General features: G+C 40.2%; 2 protein-coding genes across 2 annotated transcripts; one reads left to right on the forward strand and one right to left on the reverse strand.

Moving 5' to 3' along the window:
- Positions 1-13,857: 13,857 nt before the first annotated feature.
- Positions 13,858-14,784, reverse strand: LOC133791579 (uncharacterized). The gene is made up of 2 exons (XM_062229502.1): positions 14,620-14,784; positions 13,858-14,529 (listed from the first exon to the last, which is right to left on the reverse strand). The coding sequence occupies exons 1-2, from the start codon at positions 14,782-14,784 to the stop codon at positions 13,858-13,860; spliced, it is 837 nt and encodes a 278-aa protein (XP_062085486.1).
- A 1,867-nt stretch (positions 14,785-16,651) lies between these two features.
- LOC133791580 (proline-rich receptor-like protein kinase PERK8) lies at positions 16,652-18,334 on the forward strand. The gene is made up of 3 exons (XM_062229503.1): positions 16,652-16,765; positions 17,704-17,767; positions 18,024-18,334. The coding sequence occupies exons 1-3, from the start codon at positions 16,652-16,654 to the stop codon at positions 18,332-18,334; spliced, it is 489 nt and encodes a 162-aa protein (XP_062085487.1).
- Positions 18,335-25,881: the final 7,547 nt, after the last annotated feature.

The raw sequence follows: 25,881 nt of genomic DNA on the forward strand, positions 1-25,881 counted from the left end.
GATTTCTTTTTGGGCCGTAGGATCGATCTAACCGTCCTAAAAAAAAAAAGTTCTTTAAAAAAACATTTATTTAAAATTAAATGTGAATTAATAAATAGTTTGTTATTCCATTTTTCTTATGTTTGTTTTTTAATATTTTAGTAAGGTAAGGTGTTCTTGGGTATTGTTTTGGTTTTTATTTAATTTTGACTTATACATAAATTATAGTATAAAATAAAGGCTATCTAGGAATTTTGTCCTGGAATTATTATCCTCCAACTATTCACATTGTTGTAAGTAAGACTTTTGTTAAGTTTTATCATGTGTCTGATAGATTATTTACGTGGCTATTTGGTAAATGAGCCATATTAAGTTGTGTATAATTTAAAATAAAAATAATAATTTAAAATTAAAAAATATTTTTTGAATTATTTTAAATTATATACATAATGCTGACGTGACAATAATAAGTTAGTGACCAAATAGTTTGTCAACAATCTTTTAGCCACATAAGATAAAACTTAACAGAAGTCTCACTTTATAACAGCTCAAAAAAATTAGAAGGACAATAACATCTAGGTCATAGTTTGGGAAACAAAATTCCTAAATAGCCTAAAATAAAATATACTTTTCAAAAAAATATATATTATAAAATATCTTGAAGAATTTATTTTAATTTAACCAAAATATTATTTAATTAGGTAAATATATAGAATTTTTTTTTTTTTGGTAATTAACTACGAAACTCGTATTTGGATACTTTAAATACTTATTTAAAAAAAATTGACCAACAATATTTATCGTTCTTAGTTTCTTACTGATTTGGTGTGGTCGTTACATGGTCGCATCTAATTAGTAAAATAATTATAATTTATTAAATATTATAAAAATTATTTAAATTACATTTAAAAATACAAATGGTCTAAAACTTAATTTAAAAACTTAAAATATAATTTTAATAAGAAAACAAAACTAAAAATAATAATCATTAATAATAACCTTAAATGTTATATTATTTATAATATAATGTTTAGATTGAATAATGTGACAAAGTGTGTCACATAAGATAAAACTTAACAGAAGTCTCACTTTATAACAGCTCAAAAAAATTAGAAGGACAATAACATCTAGGTCATAGTTTGGGAAACAAAATTCCTAAATAGCCTAAAATAAAATATACTTTTCAAAAAAATATATATTATAAAATATCTTGAAGAATTTATTTTAATTTAACCAAAATATTATTTAATTAGGTAAATATATAGAATTTTTTTTTTTTTGGTAATTAACTACGAAACTCGTATTTGGATACTTTAAATACTTATTTAAAAAAAATTGACCAACAATATTTATCGTTCTTAGTTTCTTACTGATTTGGTGTGGTCGTTACATGGTCGCATCTAATTAGTAAAATAATTATAATTTATTAAATATTATAAAAATTATTTAAATTACATTTAAAAATACAAATGGTCTAAAACTTAATTTAAAAACTTAAAATATAATTTTAATAAGAAAACAAAACTAAAAATAATAATCATTAATAATAACCTTAAATGTTATATTATTTATAATATAATGTTTAGATTGAATAATGTGACAAAGTGTGTCACATATTGTAGCATAATATTTATGAGAGTTACATTTTTTGGATAGTGTGAATATCCAAATGTGTAATATATTTGTGGTTACACAACCAGTTACAAATTTGTAACTCTCAAATATTACCCAATAATGTGTAGATTATATGTTGCAGATTTGAGTTTGAATTTCACAAAGTCATAAGTGATATGGTTGTTGGAGATGTGATTTTAACTTCCATAATGTGTATGGAAGTTACAAAATCAAGTGGGAATGAGTTTGGAACGTTTTATAAAAGTTTGGAAAATTGGCTGGCTGAAATGCACTGTGGTCGCGGCCTAGGGGACAGAAGCCAGCGGCCGCGGCCTGGAGTGTTGACAACTTTTTTTCCAACTTCGATTTTATCCAATTTTGAACGTTTCCAATAACCTAGTAACTCTCAAATCTCCATTTTAATTCCATAAACATCAAATTAAACATTAGTAACAACCATAGAGGTTGGTGGAATTTGAAATTCAAAGGGTGTCCACTAGAGCACTTGGCTAGAAATGTTAGAGAATATATTATATTCAATGAGAATAGAGAAAATATAGATACAACTATATGCAAAATGTTACAATAGACAAGATGATAGATAAACAACTGTTACAATTTTATTGCAAAAATACAAGTTATTTAGCGAGTTTTTTGGAAACTACAAATATATTAAGAATAAGAGCTACAAGAAAGGAAATATATTAAGGAGACTAGGATTTTATGTGGTTGGGGCGTTAATAAGCCTTAGTCCACGAGTCAATAGTATTAAGCTTTGAATTTCAACAATTGAGAGTTTTAGTAATGAGTTTAGCAGCGTGTTTGCATGCATGAAACCTTGGATCCCTTCTACAGTGAACTAGTGACCCTATTTATAGGTAGCCATGTACTTTGGACCGGGCTAATCCGAGCCTAATAGGGATGTAATTACAATTAACCCTCTAATGGAGCTTGATACAAGTATAAAATGTTGTTTCAATATGTTAATTTAAAGCCTGTTGGGCTGGCCCACGTCTAGTTGGACGCTCCAGTTGTCCTTTGTTCATTGACAGTGACTGTTAACCAATCTCTGGTATGTGGCTCCGACATTCTTCAGCCCAAAGGGCATGACAATGTAACAGCACACACCATTGTCCGTCTGGAAGCTAGTGTATTCCTGGTCTGCTACATGCATGGAAATTTGATTGTAACCGGAGTAGGCGTCCATGAAGCTTAGCAACTCATATCCAGAAGTGGCGTCCACCATTTGGTCAATCCGGGGTAGTGGGAAACAATCTTTCAGACATGCTTTGTTGAGGCCAGTGAAATCAATGCAGGTCCTCCATGTTTCATTTGGCTTTGGCACCAACATAGGGTTTTCCAACCACGCTGGATATAATGCTGCCTGGATGAAATTGATCGAGGAAAACTTTTCAATTTATTGTTTTAGAGCTTCTGACTGTACTGGATCTAAATGCCTTCGCTTTTGTCGGACAGGGGTTGCATTCTTATCGATGTTCAGGGCATGACATATGATATTGCGATCAATCTCGGCCATGTCTGTGTGGGACCAGGCCAAAACGTCTTGGTTATCTTTTACCCGAGCGACTATGGCAGCTCTAATGTTGGGATTCAAATTCCTCCTTACCCAGATTACACTGGTTGGATTAGCGTCACTGATGCACACCTCCTCTATTTCCTCCATCGGTTCCAGTGTTATGCCCGCCTCTATTCTGGGGTCTAATTCATCATCCTCCCAGACCACCACCTGGGCTGGCTGTGGCTGTGGCACGAGAGTAGCATCCCCTATTTCAAAGGGCTCTTCACCAACTATGAAGATTGGTCTGGCAGACACATGGTAGCACTTTTGGGCACTTTTTTTATTTTCCCGTATTGTCTCACTCCGTCGTTGTCACACGGGAATTCCAAACATAAGTGGCGGATGGATCTGACGACTCCGAAATCAACCAAAGCAGGGCGCCCAAAAATCACATTGTACGCCGTGGGACAGTCTACTACCACAAATGTGCAGTACTTGAAAGTGCTTTGAGTGTCACCTCCTAATGTAACCAGGAGTTGTATCTTGCCCATTGGGAGCAACGAATCCCCATTGAAACCGTAGATATGAGTTGGGTACGATGTTAGATCCGCCTCCGTCAGGTCGATTTTTGTAAAGGCCGGCTTGAATAGGACATTAATAGAACTTCCATTGTCCACCAACACTCTGGATACTTTTTTGTTGGAAATCTGTGCATCGATGACCAAGGGATCGTGATGCGGGAAATGAACATTCCAGGCATCTTCCTCTATGAAGGTTATTGGTAGATTCATCAACTTTGGGTGCTAGGCTGGGGTTTGGACCAGAGCACACTTCTCTCCATCGTGATCAAGTTCACTGAGGTACCTCTTTTGATCGTTCCTGGACAGTCCTCCTAGATGTGGGCCTCCAGATATGGTGGCTACGTGGCCATCTACTTAAGGTGGTGTAGTTCCTGGTGGATACGACGCTCCAGGTCCAGGAGCTAGCAGGCCTCTAGGGAGTCGTACTATTGGGGTCCCCTGGGGGCTTGTACTCCATGTCCTAGCGCATATCCTCCCTGAGGAGGTCTGATCTATCCTTGCACTCCCGGGATAAAAGATTGTCCTGGAGCCAAAGGCTGTCCTGAAATTCCTACCGGCATTCTCACCAATTGGTGAAGGTGCCCTAAATTAATAAGGTTCTCAATATCATCCTTCAACTGACGACATTCTTCGGTTGTGTGGCCTATGTCCTTGTGATAGGCGCATCTCTTGTTGCGAGGTAGATGTTTTCTCAAGTGTCTACCAAGTTGGTGTATTCTATATACTGGGGCTCGTACCCCCTATTTCCCTTCTTTGCGGACTCGGTCCGACTTTGATTCTTACTGGGACACTTCCCACTTGAGTGAGTTATGCTCGCCTCTGCCGCTTCTGTCTGAGACTGTTGAATTGCTCCGGGAGCGGCAATGTATCTGATTGGTGCCACTCTGTATCCAGAGAAAGAGGCCGAAGATACCGGGGCATATCTTGACGAAGTAGACGCATAGACAGTCGAGGCCATAAGCTGCGGACCAGGAGGTCCTGAGGCTCCCGACATCACCGGTGGTGCCGGATAAGAGTTGGGCGGGTACTGCCTTCCATATCCTAAAATAGTTTGTATTGGCGCCGAGGGTGCCAGAGACCATCCAAAAGCCTGAATTCGGGCTTCTTCCCAGTTGATGAAACCTGAGCCCTACTTATAAACTCTTCCAAAGTGTCCACTTTCTTTCACTGCATGTCATCCCAGAGAGGGGATCCTGCTCTGATCCTGGAGTGAAGGGCTACGAAGCGCTACCCATCATCCACCTTTGTTTTCGAGGCTTCCTCCGTGAAGCACTGGATATAAGCCCTGAGAGTCTTAGTGGGATGTTGCTTGATATTGGCCAGTGCGCTGACCTCTATGTCGACTTTCCTAGTGACCACAAATTGTTTACGAAAGGCCAACTGTAATCCGGACCAAGTTTGGATTGATCCCGTCTTGAGCCTTTTCCACCATTCTTCAGCGGATCCGGCCAAGGTGATGGAAAAACACAGGCACTTGTTGTTGTCGCAGACATGGGCCACGGTTATCAGGCAATTGTAGCGGGATAGATGATCTCTTGGATCCGTATTCCCCATGTAAGAGGGAATATCTAACATTTTAAACTCTTTGGGTAATACCACATCAAAAATATGTTTTGGCTCAGGGCTCCTTTTTTTCATCTTCTGAATCGAACCCCCCACCGTCTTGTTTTCAGACAAGGCGGTCTGTTACCTTCTTAAGATCGGCCAACTTCTCCATGAATTGTCTAGTCATTCCATCATCGACGGGAGCTCTCTCTCTCTCTCTTCTCTTGTCGTTTATATCATTTCTTAGGTCTCCTCCTCGAGGGTGAACCTTTTCTCTATGGCCCTTCTCCTTTCTAGCGTTGAGGCCATCACGTAAGTCCACGCGGGAGGTGTCATCTCCTGAACTTACAACTTCTGGCTCCCTGTCCTTACGTCCTTCGTGACCTTTGTTCACGGATGCACTAGGGCAGACCTTCTCCCCTGGTCATCTCACCTCAGAGTGCTCCGAGGCTTGTTACCCTGCAGGCGTCTCATTTGCGGATTTCTCGGGTGATTCCATCCTGGAACAAGATTCACCCAATCTTTTCTAGGGAAACATTTGGGGTCCACCCTGGTCTTCGGAGCAGGAGGAGTCGTAGGATACTTTTTCTCCAGGTTTGTTTTCTTTATAGGGTTGGCCGCTTTGGCTTTCCTTTTACTTGAGCAGGGTTTGAAGGGCCGGCTCCGGGATGGTTTTGAGCATCGTTCCCCGAAGGTGGTACACCTGGATGGGTTCCCACAGGAGGGAGCGATGCGGGATCAACGGTGAAGCCCTGAGTGGCAATGAATGCTTGAAGAGCCAAAAGCGTCTCTTGCATTTGACAGGTGGTTTCTTGTTGTTCCGCCATCAAACTTTCCTCTAGCTCTCAATGAAAGCACCAAAATGTTTACCGAGTTTTTCATAAACTGCAAATATATTAAGAATAAGAGCTAACAAGAAAGGAAATATATTAAGGAGACTAGGATTTTTACGTGGTTGGGGCATTAATAAGCCTTAGTCCACGAGTTAGTAGTATTAAGCTTTGAATTTCAACAATGGAGAGTTTTAGTAATGAGTTCAGCAGTGTGTTTGCATGCATGAAAACTTGGATCCCTTCTATAGTGAACTAAGGGCCCTATTTTATAGGTGGTCATGTACTTTGGGTCGGACTAATCCAGGGCCAATAGGGATGTAATTACAATTAACCCTCTAATGGAGCTTGATACAAGTATAAAATGTTGTTTCAATATGTTAAATTTAAAGCCTACTGGGTCGGTCCATGTCTAGTTGGACGTCTAGTTGTCTTTTGTTCATTGACAGTGACTGGTGTGCATGAGTCGTAATGGGACAAGATGTGCCAGAGTAGTGGGAGTGCTAATCCCTAAGAATATCGTGCTTTTTTGTATGCACCCCTTTTGCAGGTTGGTTGAGGAGACCAACCGGCGAACTTCTTGGGGATGGCATCAATAGGTTAACGTGTCTGTCTTGCACTTTCTGGACGAAGAGTTCGGGTTCATTTCCAAGGATAGGCATTCATTCATGGTGATGAATCTAGGATATACCTTGATGCATCAAACTAGGATGCACGGGTGGAGCTGGATATACTATTCGGGCCTCAAATTGTGGGATATGTTCGGTGAGCTGGGCTAAACATCGTAATGACATTTATCTGGGACAATACGGGTCATTCGCAGACGTGGTATTGGTTCGGGCCTTCCTTTCAGGTTCAGCTTCTCGCCCTTTGGGTAATTATTATTTATTTGACTCAAGTTGGGCCTGGGCCAACTCTGAGGATTAACGAAGCCCATTCAATGGTGCCACGTGTCCTTGGTGGAAAATACAGACAACACAAGTAAATAGAAATATAGGATGATAGATATAATTATAATACAACTCAAAGCATAACAATACAAATAAATATATAAGATAGAAGCAAAAAATAAAAGAGGTAGAAGAACAAAATAATAAGAAGAACAATAGATAAAATCTCACACTCACACAACCAAAGTGTAGAGTAGTGGGGATTACCAACTTGAACAAGGTTCAAGACCTTTGTCCAAAAGCTTATTTCCCCCTATTCTCTAAGCACTAAAGAATCTCTCAAGGAAACAACTCTTTTGAATTATCAAGCCTCTATGGTGTATTTTCCAGCCAAGTCCTTTGTGGATAGAAAATGGCGTGTCTTACAAGTGAGCATTAGACTCCTATTTATAGAGTTTTGAGATACCCTTTGAATTTCAAATTCTACCAACCCCATGGTTGTTACTAATGTTTAATTGGATGTTTATGGAATTAAAATGGAGATTTGGGAGTTACTTAGGATGTTAGAACCGTTCAAATTGGAAAAAAACAGAAAAATGGTTTTGGCTGTCAGCCTCACTGGCCGCAGCTAGATGTATCAATGGCCACGTCCATTGACCTCTGTCCCCCAGGCTATGGCCACAGGCAATTTTCAACATCCAAATTTTCAGTTTTTCCTAAACGTCCCAAACCCTTTCCCACATGCTTTTGTAACCTCTATACACCTAAAGATAGTTAAAAACATGTCTCCAACAACCATAATTCATAATAGCTTCGTGAAATCCAAACTCAAATGTGTACACGTACAATCTACACATTATTGGGTAATATTTGGGAGTTACAAATTTGTAACTGATTTTGTAACTCCAAAATGTCACATTTGGGCACACACATGTGTCCAATTTTGTGACTCTCAATAATATGTTACAAGGTGTGACAAATCACATTTGTGTGACAAATTACATTTTGTCATATTATTTAATCTAACATTCTATTATTTAAAAAAATATAACATCCCCCCACTTAGATTAAATAATCACCTTTTGTAACATTTTTTTAATCAATCAAACATTATATTAAAATATACTATTCCCCCACTTGATTAAATAATCACTCTTTATAGAAACCTTTGCATTGGTTCATAAAATAAAATGCCTTTCGACTTGAATTTTACCTTATTGTAATTATCACAAAGTTTTTTGAAATTTTGGTTGCTGAAGCATTGAACTATTATTCCTTGATAACACACACACACCTTTGCTATGTGCACTTGAGACCCCAATGTCTCGCTTTTGCATCGTTAATGGCCATGTGCGCATTCCATTCATAGACTTTTCTTGAGAATGACTCCCAATTCTCATGAGGGGCAGCACCACCCCTAGGTCTATATAGGTAGAACTCTTATATTATTTTGTTACCCTAAAATACTTGTATTTTCAAGACCGAGTTCTATTAAAAAAAACCTTTCGGTTTTAACCCTCATTTTGGTAACACACTAGTACTCATATCTCAGATGAGACAAAATTTGAGTACTACTATTCACTTGATTGACTTATTATTACCTATTGAACCTAATACTAGTTTGGTTACTAGTATTAAGATAGGTTACCATCAACCGTGAATCTCTTTAGGGAGTCTAAGTCCCACCCTTTGAGATGCAGAAATGATTCCATTTGAGTCATTTCTTTTCTCATGTATGCACACTTAAACACTCTCATTATTTTATTCAAACTTTGTTGCTAGCTATAGTTTGATTAAAATAGTTGCACCATTAAAATAATGATTTTGACCATAGTCAATACCCCTACTACTTTATATTTCAATATCCAAGATAAACTTTTTTTGAATATTAATTCTAGAAACCTCTTTGTTTCTAAAATCCTCATTTATGTTTTAAATCAATTCAATCTTATTGACCGTGTGAAATGGACTTTGTGAAAGATGCTTTGGTACGTGGAATTTTTTTGTCTGTCATTTTAGTACTAACCCATGCAAAAAATTTTTTGGGCAGATTTAGAATATGAGATGTTCACAGTTATAGTGTATCATGGTGGAAGATGGTACACTCATTTTGAAGAGAAAAAATATGCAGGGGGTGAGGTTGAATATTTTGATTACTGTGATTGAGAGTATTTCAGCAGGTATGACTTGGAGATTTTTGCAATGGATCTTGGGTATGAGCTGCCAATTGGTTTTCGGTGGAGGCCAATAAATTAATTTTTTTTTCTATTTGGTTAACAATATTTTTGGGTGTAAAAATAAAGAACAAGAACATAAACTATTGTAAATTTCAATAATAAAGCAAGAAAATACACAAGAAATAAATTCAAGATTAAACAATTAGGGGTTTTAATCTCATCAACTATCCCTCCTATCAATTACTAATGTATGTTTTCTTTTCTTATTCTTATTAAGCTAGCAATTTGTCAAAAGCAGTTTATAATCAGGTTACAAATTACAAACCTCGACCTAGATGAAAATTTTCTATATTTCTATGATAAATTCATCAACTAGGAAGCATTAACATTCATAAGTTTAATAATATGCCACATAAACAATCACGATACTCTCGTTCTGTGATTAAGCTTATGTCTAACCTATCAAAGCATAGTTAAATCTCACTTTTCAGATTTTGATTAAAAAATATGTAGATTATGATACTAGATGGCCAATCAAATATCAAACAATAAGTATAGATAGGCAAGAGACTCAAAAATTGAAAAAGAAAATCAACTTTGCATTAAAACATAATAGGAGTTCAAGTGACTCAATTAAAATCCCTAATAACAAATTTAGCTCATAATCATCATTCTAAATATGAATATCAATGGAAAATAGCATAGAATTCTAAAGTAAAAGAAAAATAATTATTGAAAATAATTGGCCGTGCTCCACAGTGTATTCCTTGCTCTCCAAAATCGTTCTCCAAAAAGTCCACTTCTCTCCTCTCGAAATTAGGTTTAAAACCTAATTTTTTTTCTTCAGAAGCAATGCGGGGCGCGACCCGTGTCAATTTAGGCTTCGCGTGGATGTTAAGCGCGCTGCGACCCGTGCATTACTTCTGGGCATAAAGGACTTGGCCGCGGTGCCACCAAGCCATGCCGCGACCCTTAATAACTTCTTCAATTTAAACACTTTTTGTCCTGAGAATTCATCAAGGCCATAAAATATCTTGAGGATTCATCTTTTCACGGAAACAACATCAAAACATTAATTATTTCATCATTTTTCTGCCAATTTTCTTCATTTGCTCTTTTCCTTTATTTATTGACTAAAACCTGAAAAACGACAAAGACAAGTGTAATACTGCACTAAATAATAAAAGAACTTAAATAAAAACTATCTAAAATACAACCTAAACACCACACAAAACGAGACTCAACAAACTCCCCCAAACTTAACCTTTACTCACCCTCGAGTAAAGATTAATACTAAACTCACAAAACTAGAAAACTCAAAACACAGATGACAAAAACTTATGAATCAAGTCAACAACACTGAATTAGCCTCATTTTCAGAAAATTTCACACAAAAGTCCAAAATCCTGATTTGTAGAAACAATCCAGAATTTCAGTTAAACCACACCGATAACCTGATTCAATCCAAAAATGCATATTCAACCATAACCACAAAAATTACTCAACAATTGAATCTTATTTATGCATGTCAAAACTTACCATCAAACCTTTGATCCATATGCCTGCATTGTTCATCACTCTCCACTAATGTAGACTAAATATGCTTACGAATCATTAGGACTTTAGGCTTAGGCAATGGGTAGATATGTCATTTAAACTCCAAATTACCATAAGCATATGAACTTACAAACCAACAATTCACCCAAAAAATTTCCAAAGAAAACCCCATATGAACCCAAGTAAAGGTTGATAAACACTTATTTCACTTTATCATTTTTTTTTTTTTTCAATTCTCAACCTTTTACTCTTCACTAGAATACACAAAATTACAAAACTAATCACATCCCACTACAATTAATTCCCCATTATTTATCCATATGCTCATAGTAATTTGGTAAAGGAATGAAGACTAACAAAATGTCTATTTGGCTCACAATTGGTGTCAAACAACAAAGAGGATAATTTTAGGCTCAACAATGGTGACAATGGAAAATTACTATTGGGTTGGCTTGAAGGGCTCAAACATTCCAAGAAATTTCCTAAATCACTTTCCTAAGCATATCTCATCTGAGATTTCGTCAAATGATAAACACGCAAAATCTAGATTCATTCATTCATCAAATCACAAGTCAATTTTTAACAATGCATACATTCAATTTCAAATTGCAAAGAATTTTTCAATCATGGCTAAACATTCATTTTTTTTTTTGGTGGATCGAAACAAGCTACCAATGCAGTCTAACCAAGCACACGAATTCAATTGATCAAAATTTTTGAAAATTTGTACGACATTTTCTTCCATATCATAGGCTAGCATTGACAACTTGATTCACACAAACAAGACACTGTAACAATCCTAAACACAACAACATAGTAAATAACAGACTACCAAATACAATACACAACTAAAACACAAAACAAAAGTAAATATTCTCACAAAACAAAAGTAAATCTCCTCCCCCAAACTTAAGGGACACATTGTCCACAATGTGTCATAAAAAGAAAAGCAAAGAAAAGAAAAGTTACCAAATAGGATTCCTACCACATCAGTATGGCGGTGGTGGAGGCGAAGGTATTCTAGTTGGCCTCACTCATCGACCACCGTTGGACTAAAGCATTGAGCGCATCCACATGCTGTGCTTCATACTCACTGTGTTACTCCATATATTGATTGAAATGTTGGTTTTGAGCATGATGTGACTGGATCATATACTAATTCTATTGAATGTTGTAATCCAACTGAGTATGGTAATCAATGGGCCCACCAATAGCCAAAGAGGGCCTACTCCTACTTGGCCCCGCATCACCAGCTCCACCTGCACCAACGGGATCAGTCTCCTCATCGTCTCCACCCCACAGACGTTTGGGGTCTTGGCCAGGTTGTGTTTGCTCAAGAGAGGCCAGAGGAAAACCATGAACCATAGATAGAGTGATCTGTTTCATGGGCTTCCATATGATGTCTCCTTCAATCACGGGCACTTCATAAGTCTCACACAACTGAGTTATGACGTGCCATGCGCCAAGCCACTAGTGGTGTTGAATTTACTGATGTTTCAGATGCTATACCTAAGTACATGTCCCACATCCACTGTTTTTTCCGTCATGATAGTGTAAACCAACATACATCTCTCTCGATCAATAGAAGATAAATGAGTGCTTGGCAACAGACGAGCACTCACAAAATAAGCCCAAGCACGGGCAATGCGATTCAACTGCCATCGGAACAAATGCTTTAGCTCACCACCATGATAATTAAATCGAGCCCCCGGCATGCTCAATGTCTCTGCCACCTCTACATAATCGACCTCGCTAAAATGAACCAACTGCCAATGTTCATCCTCAGTTGCTGGAATAGTAGGTAGATGGAGCAAAGTATTAAAAGAGTTAATGTCAGATGACACTTCCTTTCCTTGAACAAAAAATTTTAGCCCATCATCTTGACTTGGGAAATTGGCATAAAACTCATATAGTTGAGAGTAGTTGGCACTATCCACTTGCATTGGCTTACAAAACAGGCCCCAATTTCTTCTAGTAATTTTTGCTCTTATTGACTCATATGGGGGACTATTTGGGTATGGTTCCACTTGATACTCCATCCCCTTTTCTAGAACAACTGATTTCCCATTATTCTTTTAAACAACTCCGCAACCTCCTTAGTTTTGAATTTGTCTGTGTTAAAACTAGTGGGTGGTGGCAGCGGTGGTTGTGTTTGTGGGGCTTGGGATGAGGAGGCTTTCTTTGAATGAGCACCTCTTGGAGGATTTCTTTTAGGACCCATCACACAAGTTCACAACTGATTACAATCACCAAACTTCCTAGAAAAAATTGGACAGAACCTCCCCTTGTTTTTCTCACTTCCCCAAAATCAAAATATCACGAAAATAATCCACAAATGCATCAACAATTCACTTTCATTCACAAGCCCACCAAATTGCTCCACAATAATTTCCACTCACAATTTATCCACAAACTACCAACTTAGCATTGACAATTCAAAGAAAATTGATAAATTGTACTTACTTGAGAACTCGTATCCTTCCTTTGAAAACAACAATTTCAAACTTCCATGATGTTGGATAGGAATTTTCGAATATAGGTTTTTATGGAGGAGAAAATTGATGTTTTAGGTCAAATGAAGGAAATTGGAGATGAGAAATGGTTTAGGGATGGTGATTTAATGAAAAAAATATGGGTTATTGAGGATGACAATGGTGGATTCGGAGGTATGGGGAAGAGGAAAAACAAATATGTGAAGTGAAGTGGAGAAAAAAAATAGGGTTTTTTTTTCTCTTTAAAGCAGCTTTCACGACCCAGCGCCGCAACCTGCCTACTCCAGTGTCACAACCTGTCTCCTTTTTTTGAAAATTTTGGCTTTAAGGGTCGCGACCCTCCTTAGTCATTGTCGCACCGTAGCCCGCCTACTCCAGTGGCAGTATCACCTCATCTCTGTAAGGGGTCTTGCCGCGACACCATAAGGTCGTGCCACGACCCTTAATAAAAAAAAAATTACTTGCATTTTTTTTTTCATTTTTTTTAGTTTTCACGCTTTCCACGATTCCAAATTTATAAAAATAATCCAAATATTCATAATTTACAAGTGCAAAAATTAAACATAAAAATTGTTCCAACTATACCAAAAAGTAAAGAAAGCAAATAAGAAATATGGGATGCCTCCCACAGGTGATGTCGTTAACGTCATTTAGCCAGACGCTGAACTCCTCTTCAGATGGGCTTCAAAAGGATCACTGACTTGGTTTGGTCGACAGGACCACCCAAATATTGTTTCAACCTTTGACCGTTCACTTTGAATGGCGTGCCATTTTTGCATTGCACTTCCACCGATTCATAAAGGAAAACTTTCACGACAGTATAAAGGCCATACCACCTTGATTTCAACGTGCCAGGAAATAGTCTCAACCTTGAGTTAAACAAAAGTACCTGTTGCCTGGGTTGAAACTCTTTTTTGATCAAGTTTTTATCATGCCATGCCTTGCTGTGCTTCTTGTATATCTTAGCATTCTCATAGGCTTCCTTACAAAATTCATCAAGTTCATTTAGTTGAAGTAGTCTATTTTGTCCAGCAGCCTTCTCGTCAAGATTCAACTTTTTCATAGCCCAATAAGCCCTGTGCTCCAGCTCAACAGGCAAATGACATGCCTTCCCAAAGACTAACATATAGGGTGACATCACAATCGGAGTTTTGAATGCCATCCTATAGGCCCAAAGTGCATCATCTAGTTTCTTGGACCAATTCTTCCTGGAGCTATCCACCGTCTTTTCAAGAATACTTTTCACCTCCTTGTTTGAAATTTCAGCTTGACCATTCGACTGAGGATGATATGGTAAAGCAATGCAATGATATACTCCATGCCGAGCAAGTAAAGCATCAAGTTTCTTATTTCAGAAATGACTCAATTCATCGCTAATAAGAGCTCGGGGAGTTCCAAACCTTGTGAAAATGTTCTTGTGCAGAAAGCTCATTACTGTTTTGCCATCATTTTCTTTTGTTGCAGCTGCCTCGACCCACTTTGACACATAGTCCACTGCTAATAAAATGAACTTATTGTGGAAAGATGATGGGAAAGGGTCCATGAAATCAACGCCCCAAACATCAAAAAGCTCAACCTCGAGAATCACATTAAGTGTCATCTCATTCCTCCTTGATATATTCCCAGTTCGTTGGCAACGATCACAAGCTTTCACAAAAGAATTAGCATCTTTAAACAAACTTAGTCAATAGAACCCACTTTGCAATACTTTCGATGCTATCCTTGATGCCCCAAAATGGCCGCCATATTGTAGAGTATGACAATGGGTGAGAATTGAGTGCATTTCGTCCTCAGGAACACAACGACGAATGACTTGATCAACACAATGCTTATAAAGAATAGTGTTGACCCTCAAATTAGTCAACGACACGGAGTCAAGTAAAACGATAGAAAATGAGATGAAATCAAGACAACAAGATAAGTGACACGAAAGATTTATAGTGGTTTGACCCTAATAAGATGGTAATGACCTACGTCCACTTAGTGTTCTTATTGATTTATCAGTGAACTAGGGTTCACGAGTTTCACCAACTTTTAGATGAATACAATTATGGTGGATAAAAACACTCTATTTCTCTCTAAGAATTCTGAAGTTCCAAAAAGTAAAAATCCAAAAAAAAGTCCCTTCTCTTGAGCCCTTTGATTCTTATTTATAGGCTCAAGGAGTTCTACATGGGCCAATGGGCCTTAATTATATTTAATACATGTGTGTCTAAATAATAATGGCAATTACAACTATTGTGTAATTGTAAGATTGCATATTTGAAAGAAATAAATGAATATACTCGACAAGGCTGGTCGCCCATAATTATGATGTCTGATGAGCCGATTCTCTACTGGTCGATGGTCGAACAGACCATACTTACTTAAACTACCACATGTATCCCATGCGTAGGCCAATCCTGCCACATCATCAGGTAGTTCGTTTTTGGGTAAACATTTGCCCCCTAAGTTTATTTTATTGTGACCAGCATAAAGTAAACTTAACCGACCAACCATTCGTATGACCTGTCACATCTGTCAGTGCCTTTTCGAAAAAGTAGCTAATTATGGCTGGTTCAGTTTCCCAAAAGCATTTTGACGGCTAACACGTTTCCCCACGCTTCGAAAACTCACCCCCCATCATTACCTTTTTATCCGTGCCTCGATCAATATAAATAACTCATTCTTTTCACTTTTCACTTTTTACCACTCTTCCTTTTTCTCAAGACTCTGAAGAACAAACCAAGAACAACTCAGAAAAACTTGACGATCCGAGGGTGTGTCTGCCCAGCCGCTTTTATCAACGCTCGCAACCCCACTTCAATCTTTCATTCAAGTAAGTTTCCTGATCTTCTTTGTTTTTGAAATGCCATGCAACGTTCATTTCACTAGTTTTCTAATATTCGGTGCTTTGAGTTTTTGAATGTTCTTGAGAAAAAAATATTTTGGGGTAATCGGGCTCGTAGGTAGTAGTATGATAGGATAGGAGTTTAAATTCGAAAAAACACTAAATGAGGCTTAGGAATTGGCTTGGGAAGTAGGAATACTTATTTAGGGCGCAAAATCGAAGTAAAAATTCGATTTTTATGCTTTTGGAAAAATCTAGGTTTTTCCCACCTATTTTCAGAGTCGAAAAGTTTCCCTGAAAAAACTTTTTACTTCTGTTTTTTAATCCATTTTTTCAAATTGTTCGCATGTTTTTAGTGTTTACGTTAGAATGATGCTGGTCGTATAAAAGCTTATTTTTATACATGAGCAACATTATCCCAACGTTTCCACTTCTTCTATCTGTTGGTCGTAGATTCTCATCTCCCCTTTTCTGTTCCCAGGTTTTCATGCACGATCCTTGGGGAGGTGAGAGGCTGATTGACAACAACTTGCTCGCACTACTGTTCGAGGATCAAGAACAATCGTCATTGCCATTTTCAGAAATTCCTTTTTCTCAACACAACTCAACAAACAGACCTCCGACCAGTTCAACGAATATGGGTCGCGTAAAATCTATTGCTCAAAGAAAGAAGAAAACAGCCAACCCTTCTTCTAACCAACCTTCCCCTCGCACTGAGAACCCTTCTCCAAATCCACAGCCTGTAAATACTGTACCACCCAAAATCCAAACTAAAGCCCGACCCCGCGACGACCTTAGGCTAGAGGTCGAATGGTATGTAGCTCCTCCTAGCATTCTTTCGGCTAGGATGGTAAACAACTATCTCAAGAAGTACGGTCTTCCTGGGATAACCCTATTCAAACCTTCACCCGACCAACAGGCAAATGTGCCTGGGGGCGCCTTCAGCACCTGGTCGAGGTATCATATCGAGGCAGGGGCAATCTTGCCTCTGCACGAATTCTTTCAAGGGGTGACCAATTATTTTGAGGTCGCCCCCTTCCAAATCACCCCAAACGCATATAGAGTATTATCTGCGCTCTATATCCTTTATAACCATAAGAAGTGGCCAGTATCAATGCCACATGAGATCAACTACCTGTTTGATCGCAAGTTTAACCCCAACCACAACAACACGGGGTTCTTTCACTTCTATCACACGGAGTCTGCTCGGACCTTCCTGAGCGACATCACCCGCAAGTCCAATGTAGGGAAGTATTTCCAGGAATACTTTCTTACAACATACCTGGTCGCTGACAACCTAGCCTTCACTCGAGGAGGTAAACCTTTTGCTCACTAGTCGCTTGTTTTCTTCTAGCTACTCTATGCCATCTTTAGAATTTTTTGGTGCTGTTTAGGTCCATGGTACTGACCAGTCCCTACTCCGGAGATGGAGATAAGGGCAGCTGCCCTGGCTAGCATGACAGACATCGAAAAAAGCATCAAAGAGCTAGTCACGGAGAGCAACTTAAGGCTGGTCGGCCTTCTGACGCCTCACCAGGATGTGAGGGAGTCCACAGCAAGGAGTGCAACTGGAGGAGACCTCTCGAGCAGCATTAGGATGTGTCACAGGCCCCAAGAAGGCGGGCTACAGGAGTGACCATCAGGGAACCCTCTGATATTCCATGAGCTGCTACTATTCCGACTTAACAGGGGAAGGGCAAGCAGAAACTTCCAGAACACCCTGAGCCCATACTCGAGTCGTCTGATGAGAACGGTACTGACTTCTCACTCTTTGACAGTTTTCCCATTCCCTTTCATTTATTTGACGGGGATGACAACTTTAAATATGCGACTATTTTAAATTCAGACTTCTTCAAGGCAGAGAGTGAGTGTAGCAGTATTACCATAAATAATGTATCAACCAGTAATAGTAGCTCAGGTATAATACTTAGAATTTTTCTTAATCTTATTTCCTTGCTTTAGTAAGTATCTCAATTTATATTGCCTGATCGTTTGTTTATATCATATAGTCATGCCTTCCGACGACGCATTTGATCTATATAGCCAACCCAAAACCACTGCTCCTGCAAGCAGGAAGAAGGAAAGCAGACGACACCCTGGGGAAGGTAGCAGCAACCCTTCCAAGAAAAGGGCGAGGACTGAGGACCTTCATGCACCTGCACCATCCAAGGAAACTACTCCTCCTCCAGCTCCCATTGACCAAACTCCTCTACCAGCTCCCGTCGACTCGACTCCTCCACCAGCTCCTGTCGACCAGAATCCTCCTGATCAGTCAGGAAATACTCAAGGAGAGGCTACCATAAACATAGCCTTCAATTAAGCCAACGACAAGCTGAAGAAACTATCAAGGCATCGACACAGCCGAGAGGCTATCACCAACACCGAATCCATGAAGGTCGACCAGATTTTCAGCCGCAGGCTAAACGAAGTACTCAGTGTAAGTTACCATTTTTCGTTGTGCTTTAATTGTTTACTTTGTCCTTTTATTTCTACTAACAACTTTATCTCTTCTCTGATCGCAAGGAGTTCTAACCTTGAGTATTGGCTGGCGTCGCTCGGAGGAGATGGCTGCTGAATACGCTAAAGAGACTAAAGCTGTTGAGGAGAGACTTGGTGAGCAGATCAAAGTGACCGAGGCCAAACACGCTGAGCAGCTCAAGGCGGCCGAGGAGAAAAATGCCGAACAACTAAGAGTTTCTGAGGAGAAGATTGCCAAACTGGTCGGGGAGCTGAAGCAATATAAGGAGGCCCTGGCCAAAGTCACTGAGTCCAAAGAGAGGTACAAGGAGTCTTCAGTGTTGAACTACAAAGAGGCCTCCAAACTCCAAGATAAGCTGGTGATCAGCAGGAAAGAGACTGCTGAGCCAGAGGAGTGAGTTAAATTGCTCAAAGAGTTAACGCCAGTGACTTGGAGAGGTTAAGGGGAGCAACCTTCAACTACTTTTATATGTGATGGAAAAACAACTGTGAGGCAAAATTTGACTATTTACCAGAGCGTATGAAGCAGGCTGAGCTGGCAAAATGCATTGCTCACCTTGAAGAGGAGACATCTCAGGGATCCCCCGAGATTTCTTTGGCCACATGTATTGAAGGCATTGATGAGGGTGTTGATACTACAGTCAAGCATCAGCCTTAGCAAGATCCTCTAGCTGCTCCTACTGCTTCATAACTTTATTTTATTTTAATTTGTAACTAGGACACATGAACCACAGTTCGTGATGTCAAGACAATTTTTTGCTGCGTAAGCAGCTTTCCTTTTAATTAACAATTACATCAGAGCAGCAATTGCTCGCGGTGTAAAACATTTCTATTTTGATATTATAATATTTGCAATTTATTATAACATATGTTCTCATGACCGAACTTAGCATAACACTTTGCTTTGATTTAACAAAATTTAAACAAAATTTTGAAAAATACTCTAAGTATCGGAGTATGCTTTCCCTTATTTTTCTTGTGTGTTTACATATGCCTGTTGATATGCTTTGCTTGCTTAGTACCTTATATGCCCCCAAGTGATTGAGGAGCTTAAGGTCCTCGGTCACTTGCCAAGACCAAGACCTGTTTGAACATTACTGCTCGTAGAAATACTTATAAAAAATTATTATATAGCAAAACAACAGACGTAATGAGAAAATACTTGTAATAAATATAATAATTGGCAAGAATAATTGGCTGCACACAGTTCCTTTTATTTCTCATAGTAAATGGACAATCATGTCTATACGAGTGATCAAAAAATTGATCTTACACTTATAAGCTACTAGTCATATGATTGACTAACCCTTGTTCATAAACTTGTAAAAAGTGAAATTAATACAAGCTAATTCTTTAAAAAGAACTGCTTATTGATAATACTTGCGCAAGTGTTCTCCATTCCAATAGCGAGGAATGAGATCTCCATTTAAGCAGGCAAGTTTATAGGTGCCTAGTTGGAGGACTTCTTCAAATTGATACGAACCTTCCCAGTTAGGTCCAAGCACTCCAACAGCTTAATCCCAGGTGTTTAGAAAAACTCTTCTAAGCACTAAATCTCCCACGTTAAATTTTCTTTCACGTACTTTAGAGTTGAAATACCGAGCGAACTTTTTCTGGTAAGTTGCTACTCAGAGTTAAGCCTGCTCGCGCCTTTCATCGACCAAATCCAATGATTCCATTAATAACTGACTATTAACACTCTGATCGTATGTCAACCTTCTATGCGATGGTGGATCTAATTCAACAGGCAACATAGCTTCATATCCATAGGCCAAGGAAAATGGAGTATGGCCTATTGCTGTTCAATGGGACATTCTATACGACCAAATGACTTCAGGTAATTGTTCTAACCATGCCCCCTTTGCTTCTTCAAGCCTTTTCTTCAGGGTATCCTTCAGTGTCTTGTTGATAGCTTCAACCTGTCCATTTTGCCTACAGATGAGCTACTGAAGAAAAACTCTTGATAATCCTATGCCTTTCGCAAAAATCTGTGAACAGATCGCTGTCAAATTGTGTGCCATTATCTGAGACAATCTTCTTGGGCAACCCTTAGTGACACATGATATTTTTTACCACAAAATCTAGCACCTTCTTGGTCGTTATTGTTGCAAGCGGTTCAGCTTTGGCCCACTTTGTGAAGTATTCAACAACAACCACATCATATTTGACGTTGCCTTTTCCCGTGGGTAAATACCCAATCAAATCTATTCCCCACATTGTGAATGGCCACGACCTTTGCATCTGTTTTAGCTCATTAGGGGTTGCTCGCTGTATCTTGGAGAACCTTTGACACTTGTCACACTTCCGAACAAAATCCACAGAGTCTTCATTCATCATTGGCCAGAAGTATCCTTGCCTTTTTGATAAAATATGCCCCCCAACATGATCTTCGCAGAAACCTTCATGGACTTCTCTCATTAATTCTTTGACCTTTTCCTTTGAAACACACCTTAGAAGTGGCATTGAGTACCCTCTCCTGTACAAAAATTCATCAACCAGAATGAATCGAGCCGACTGTCTTTGGAGGGTTCTTGCTTTATTTCTGTCCGTCGGCAGCACTCCATGTTCTAAGTATTCAATGAAGGGCGTCATCCATGTGTTTGTTACTTGAATTACCAGGGAAGGCTCTTCTGCTTGAATTCTCGGTGCGAACAAATGTTCGACAGGTACTATATTCAAGGTGTCAGCATCCTTCGCGCTTGCTAACTTGGCCAAAGCATTGAAATATGAGTTCTGGTCACGAGGTACTTGCTGGAGAGTATACTTTTCGAACTGTGCCAATAAGTCCTTTGCCTTGTTCAAATAATCAACCATTTTCAGACCCCGGGCTTGATATTCTCCAATAATTTGATTAACCACTAATTGGGAGTCACTCTAGATTTCAAGTGACTTTATATCCATTTCCTTGGCTAATCTTAATCCTGCGAGCAGAGCTTCGTATTCGGCTTCATTATTGGACGATGTGAAGTCAAATATAATTGCACAGTGGAATCAATGTCCTTCGGGCGTGACTAAGATTAAACCTGCTCCAGCATTGTGCTCGTTGGAAGAGCCATCTACGAACAATTTCCATGAAGGAGTTTGGCTTTGGAGTTCACGCTCTTCTATCGGCTCGATATCTTGGAGCCCAGTAAACTCTGCGACAAAATCTGCTAGAGCTTGTCCCTTCATAGTTGCTCGTGGTGAGTAAGAAATATCGAACTGTACAAGTTCAACTGCCCATTTTAACAATCAACCGGCGGCTTCTGGTTTCTGCAGGACTTGCCGTAGTGGCTGGTCGGAGAGTACTACGATGGGGTGAGCTTGGAAGTATGGTCACAGCTTTCTGGAGGCTAAAATCAAGCAATAGGCTAATTTCTCAATGGGTGGATATCGCAGTTCTGCTCCTATTAGCCTCTTGCTTATATAATACATAGATGTTTGAACATCTTCGTATTCTCTGATCAGGATAGCGCTAGTAGCATACTCGGTGACTGCCAAATAGATGAACAAAGTTTCTTTCTCAACCGGTTTGGACAAAATTGGTGGTTGCGACATATGAGACTTTAGAGCCTGGAAAGCCTACTCGCACTCTTTCGTCCACTTGAATTTCTTATTGCCCCTAAGCAGATTAAAAAATGGAAGGCATTTGTCCATTGATTTGGAAATGAATCTTCTCAAAGCGGCAATCCTCCCGATTAGACTTTGAACATCTTTAATTTTAGCTGGCGACTTCATTTTGATCAGGGTTTTGATCTTTTTGGGATTAGCTTCAATACCTTGCGAGTTCACTATGAATCCCAAAAATTTCCCCGATCTAACTCCAAAGGAACACTTAAGGGGATTCAACTTCATTTGATATTTGTTCAAGACGCTGAAGCACTCTTGCAGGTCCCCAATGTGTTCTTCTGCCTTCTTAGACTTAACCAGCATGTCATCAACATATACCTCCATATTAACATCGATCAACTCTTTGAACATGTGATTGACTAATCGCTGGTAAGTCGCACCAGCGTTTTTCAAACCGAAGGGCATTACTTTGTAACAGTAAAGCCCTGTATCAATTCGAAAGCTAGTGTGATCCTTATCAGGTGGGTGCATACTAATCTGATTGTACTCGGAGTATGCATCCATGAATGATAGGATCTCATGCCCTGAAGTGGCATCGACCAACTGGTCGATCCTTGGGAGTGGGAAACAATCCTTTGGGCAGGCTTTATTGAGGTCTGTGAAATCTATGCACATCATCCACTTGCCATTCGACTTGGGAACCAACACAGGATTAGAGACCCAAGATGGATAAAACAATACCCTGATGAATCTGTTCTCCTTTAGCTTATCGACTTCTTCTTTTAACGCTTTTGATCTATCTTTGTCGAGCAGCCTCCTTTTTTGTTGTACTGGTGGAAAACTTTTATCTATGTTTGCCTGGTCACAACCATGGACAGATCTGCCTCATCGAGTTGGACCTCCTCGAGGTCCTCTACTAGTCTTACGTCTTCTTCAAAACCCCCAAAGTGAGGATCTAAATCTCTATCCTCACTTTGGGCAACACTCTATTTGGTGACTTGCTCACCTAATTGGGCTTGTACTTCATTGGCCAATAGCAACCCTTTCTCGGCTCTATCTCTCGATCCACCCCTTTTCGCCTTGGTAATCGAGGAATTATAACATTCCCACGCTTCTCGTTTGTTTCCCAACACGCATCCTACCCCTGCGTCGGTTGGAAACTTCATGGCCAGGTGCCAGACTGAGGTCACAGCTCGTAGGTCGACTAGAATAGGTCTTCCAATCACAACATTATATGCAGAAGGACAATCAACTACTATAAAAGTAGTGAGTAACATCCTGTTCACAGGTGCAGTTCCTGCTGTGACTGGAAGCCTGATCGACCTCGTTGGTGTGAGCCTTTCGCCAGAAAAACCATAAATGGTTTGGTTGCATGGCTCCAAATCCTTCACTAACAACTTCATCCTCTCTAGCGAAGACTTGTACAAAATGTTTATTGAGCTTCCTGTATCCATTAACACCCGATTAACCATCATATTGGCCATTTGGACGTCCACGATCAGAGGATCTGAATGGGGAAACCGGACATGCTGGGCGTCAAGCTCAGAGAAAGTTATCAGTTCTACCTCTGTTTGAGCCTTTTTGGAAGTTCTCTCCTCTACGTTCAACATTTCAATGTCCTGGTCGTGACGTAATGTTTGGGCGAATCACTCCCTTGCCTTCCTACTGTCCCCTGCTAGGTGTGGGCCGCCACAGATGGTCAGCAATGTACCCGCCACTGGAGCTGGCTGTAAAGGGGGCGAGCGTTGGCGTACCGGTGCCTGCTCGTTGCCTCCTTGAGCCTCTCACTGGGAACCTCTAGTGGCTCTTACATATCTTCTCAGGCGTCCTTTCCTGATAAGAAACTCAATCTCATCTTTAAGTTGGTTGCACTTGTTGGAGTCATGACCATAGTCATTGTGAAAACGACAAAACTTGGTTGTATCTCTTTTGGAGATATCTTTCCTGATCGGCGCTGGTTGCTTGTAAGGGACAGTGGTGTTGGTTGCCTGGTACACTTTTGCTTTGCTTTCGACTAGGGGTGCTTATTCTCAGATGTTGACGGCTCATGGTTCGCCATTTTCCCTCAGTTTTTCCCGTTATTTTTGTCATTGCCATTGGGTTTCCCAGAACCATTGGCAGCTTTGGTGGGATCTTCCTTCAAACCCTAGTCGTTTGTGGGCACCTTACCTTCGTTGGCAATTGCCTCTTCAAGCTTGATGTATCGGTCTGCTCGGTCTAAGAATTCTTGGATGCTCTTCACCCCGTTCTTCGTTAGACTGTTCCAGAGGGACGAATGGCAACGTACTCTAGCAGTAAGTGCCATTATTTTCCCCTCATCACCAACTATCTTAGCCCCAGCAGTAGCTCGCATAAAACGCTAGACATACTCCTTCAAGGATTTGCCTTCCTTCTGGCGTATCTCGACCAGTTGGTTGGCTTTGGTTGGATGTACTCGACCAGCGTAAAACTGCCCATAAAACTCTTTCACGAACATTTCCCATGACACTATGCTAGCAGGAGGGAATTTGAAAAACCACTCCTGAGCAGTGTTGGATAAGGTGGCCGGAAAGATTCTGCATCGAGCGTCATCTGACACCTTCTGGATGTCCATTTGTATCTCGAATTTATTCACATGAGATACTGGGTCTCCAAATCCATTGAAGTTGGGTAAGACCGGCATCTTAAATTTGCTTGGGGTTTTGACCATTGCTATTCTTTGTATGAACGGAATGCCTCTTCTCCGATCATATTCAATGTGGGATGTTTGGCTCCCCACTAACTGTTGGATGGCCTGATTCAGTGCATCAAGCTGGGTCTGTACAGCGTCTGGTACTATTGGGACGACTGATGCTGGAGGGGCATACTCATCGTGCCTTTCCCACCTGTCATTGAGTACATCCCTCAAATCATCATCCCTACACCTTGATCAAAGACGTTAGGCTGCCTAGGCTGGCCCCCAGCATTCTGGCTCGTCGGCTGATTCTCTCTTGGTGGGGGATTACGTTCCCCACCCCTATCTCCTTGCCTTGACTAGCATTTCCTCTGCCAGAATCTGCCTCATTATAGTCATGGCCATCCCTAAAACGTGACTGACTATGGTGTGACCTACTGATCACGCTATTTCCCCCTCTCCTTGCTGGCACGTCTCGTCCCTCAAGTGGAGGCCTGCGTTGGTCGGTGGGTCCCCGAGCATTATTATGTTGTGGGGGGGCCTCTGATCGCAGAGCCTGACTTGACCTGTCTCCTGCCAGCAGAAGGACGTTGTCCCCTGCTCATTGGATTCGACTCCTCAACAATTTGACGTCTAGGGCTCCGAGGAGGCTGCCCGACCCTATTCTGTCTTTGCTGCTGGGGATTATCTTGACCAGCGTGAGAAGGAGGTTGCTGCTCAGGATGTTGAATTAGAATATCCTATTGAGCAGTAGGAGGTTGCTCCGGCCTCTGAGGGCTTGCTGGTGGAGGCTGAGCGTGGTAATGTTGTGGACAATTTGAATGTGGATCTTGTTGTGGCAGTACACTGTGTGGCTGATCCGGTTGAGAAGTTGGCGTGGGCTGTCCTCAAGCCAACTGAATGGCTGCCTCTAAGGCAGCAGTGGCGTCCCTCTGTCGGTGATCCATGTCGGCCTGCCTCTCATTTACTTCTTGGCATTTCCTATCAATTTCTCTCTGCTGCAACGCCATCGTTTCAGCCACATTTTCCTGATTAGCCCTCAGATTGGCTAACTCTTCCTGCAACACAATCAGTGTCGTCCTCAAGGTCTCAGAATCCATTTCCTCCTCTTTGAACTCCACTTGTGGCTCATCCTCAACCACATTTTGTGGAGGAGGCTGAGATGGTGCAGCACCAGAGGTTTGTCA

The sequence above is a fragment of the Humulus lupulus genome, chromosome 7 (genome assembly GCF_963169125.1).
Source record: "Humulus lupulus chromosome 7, drHumLupu1.1, whole genome shotgun sequence".
NCBI lineage: Eukaryota > Viridiplantae > Streptophyta > Magnoliopsida > Rosales > Cannabaceae > Humulus > Humulus lupulus.

Excerpts from the sequence above, each read along its gene's own strand:
- LOC133791579 (XM_062229502.1), bottom strand. The coding sequence starts at position 14,784 with ATGACACTTAATGTGATTCTCGAGGTTGAGCTTTTTGATGTTTGGGGC. Across the intron at positions 14,530-14,619 it reads AAGAAAATGATGGCAAAACA|AAACTTGATGCTTTACTTGC; the intron begins GTAATGAGCTTT and ends TTCTGAAATAAG.
- LOC133791580 (XM_062229503.1), top strand. The coding sequence starts at position 16,652 with ATGGGTCGCGTAAAATCTATTGCTCAAAGAAAGAAGAAAACAGCCAAC. Across the intron at positions 16,766-17,703 it reads ATCCACAGCCTGTAAATACT|GGGAAGGGCAAGCAGAAACT; the intron begins GTACCACCCAAA and ends CCGACTTAACAG. Across the intron at positions 17,768-18,023 it reads CGAGTCGTCTGATGAGAACG|TCATGCCTTCCGACGACGCA; the intron begins GTACTGACTTCT and ends TATATCATATAG.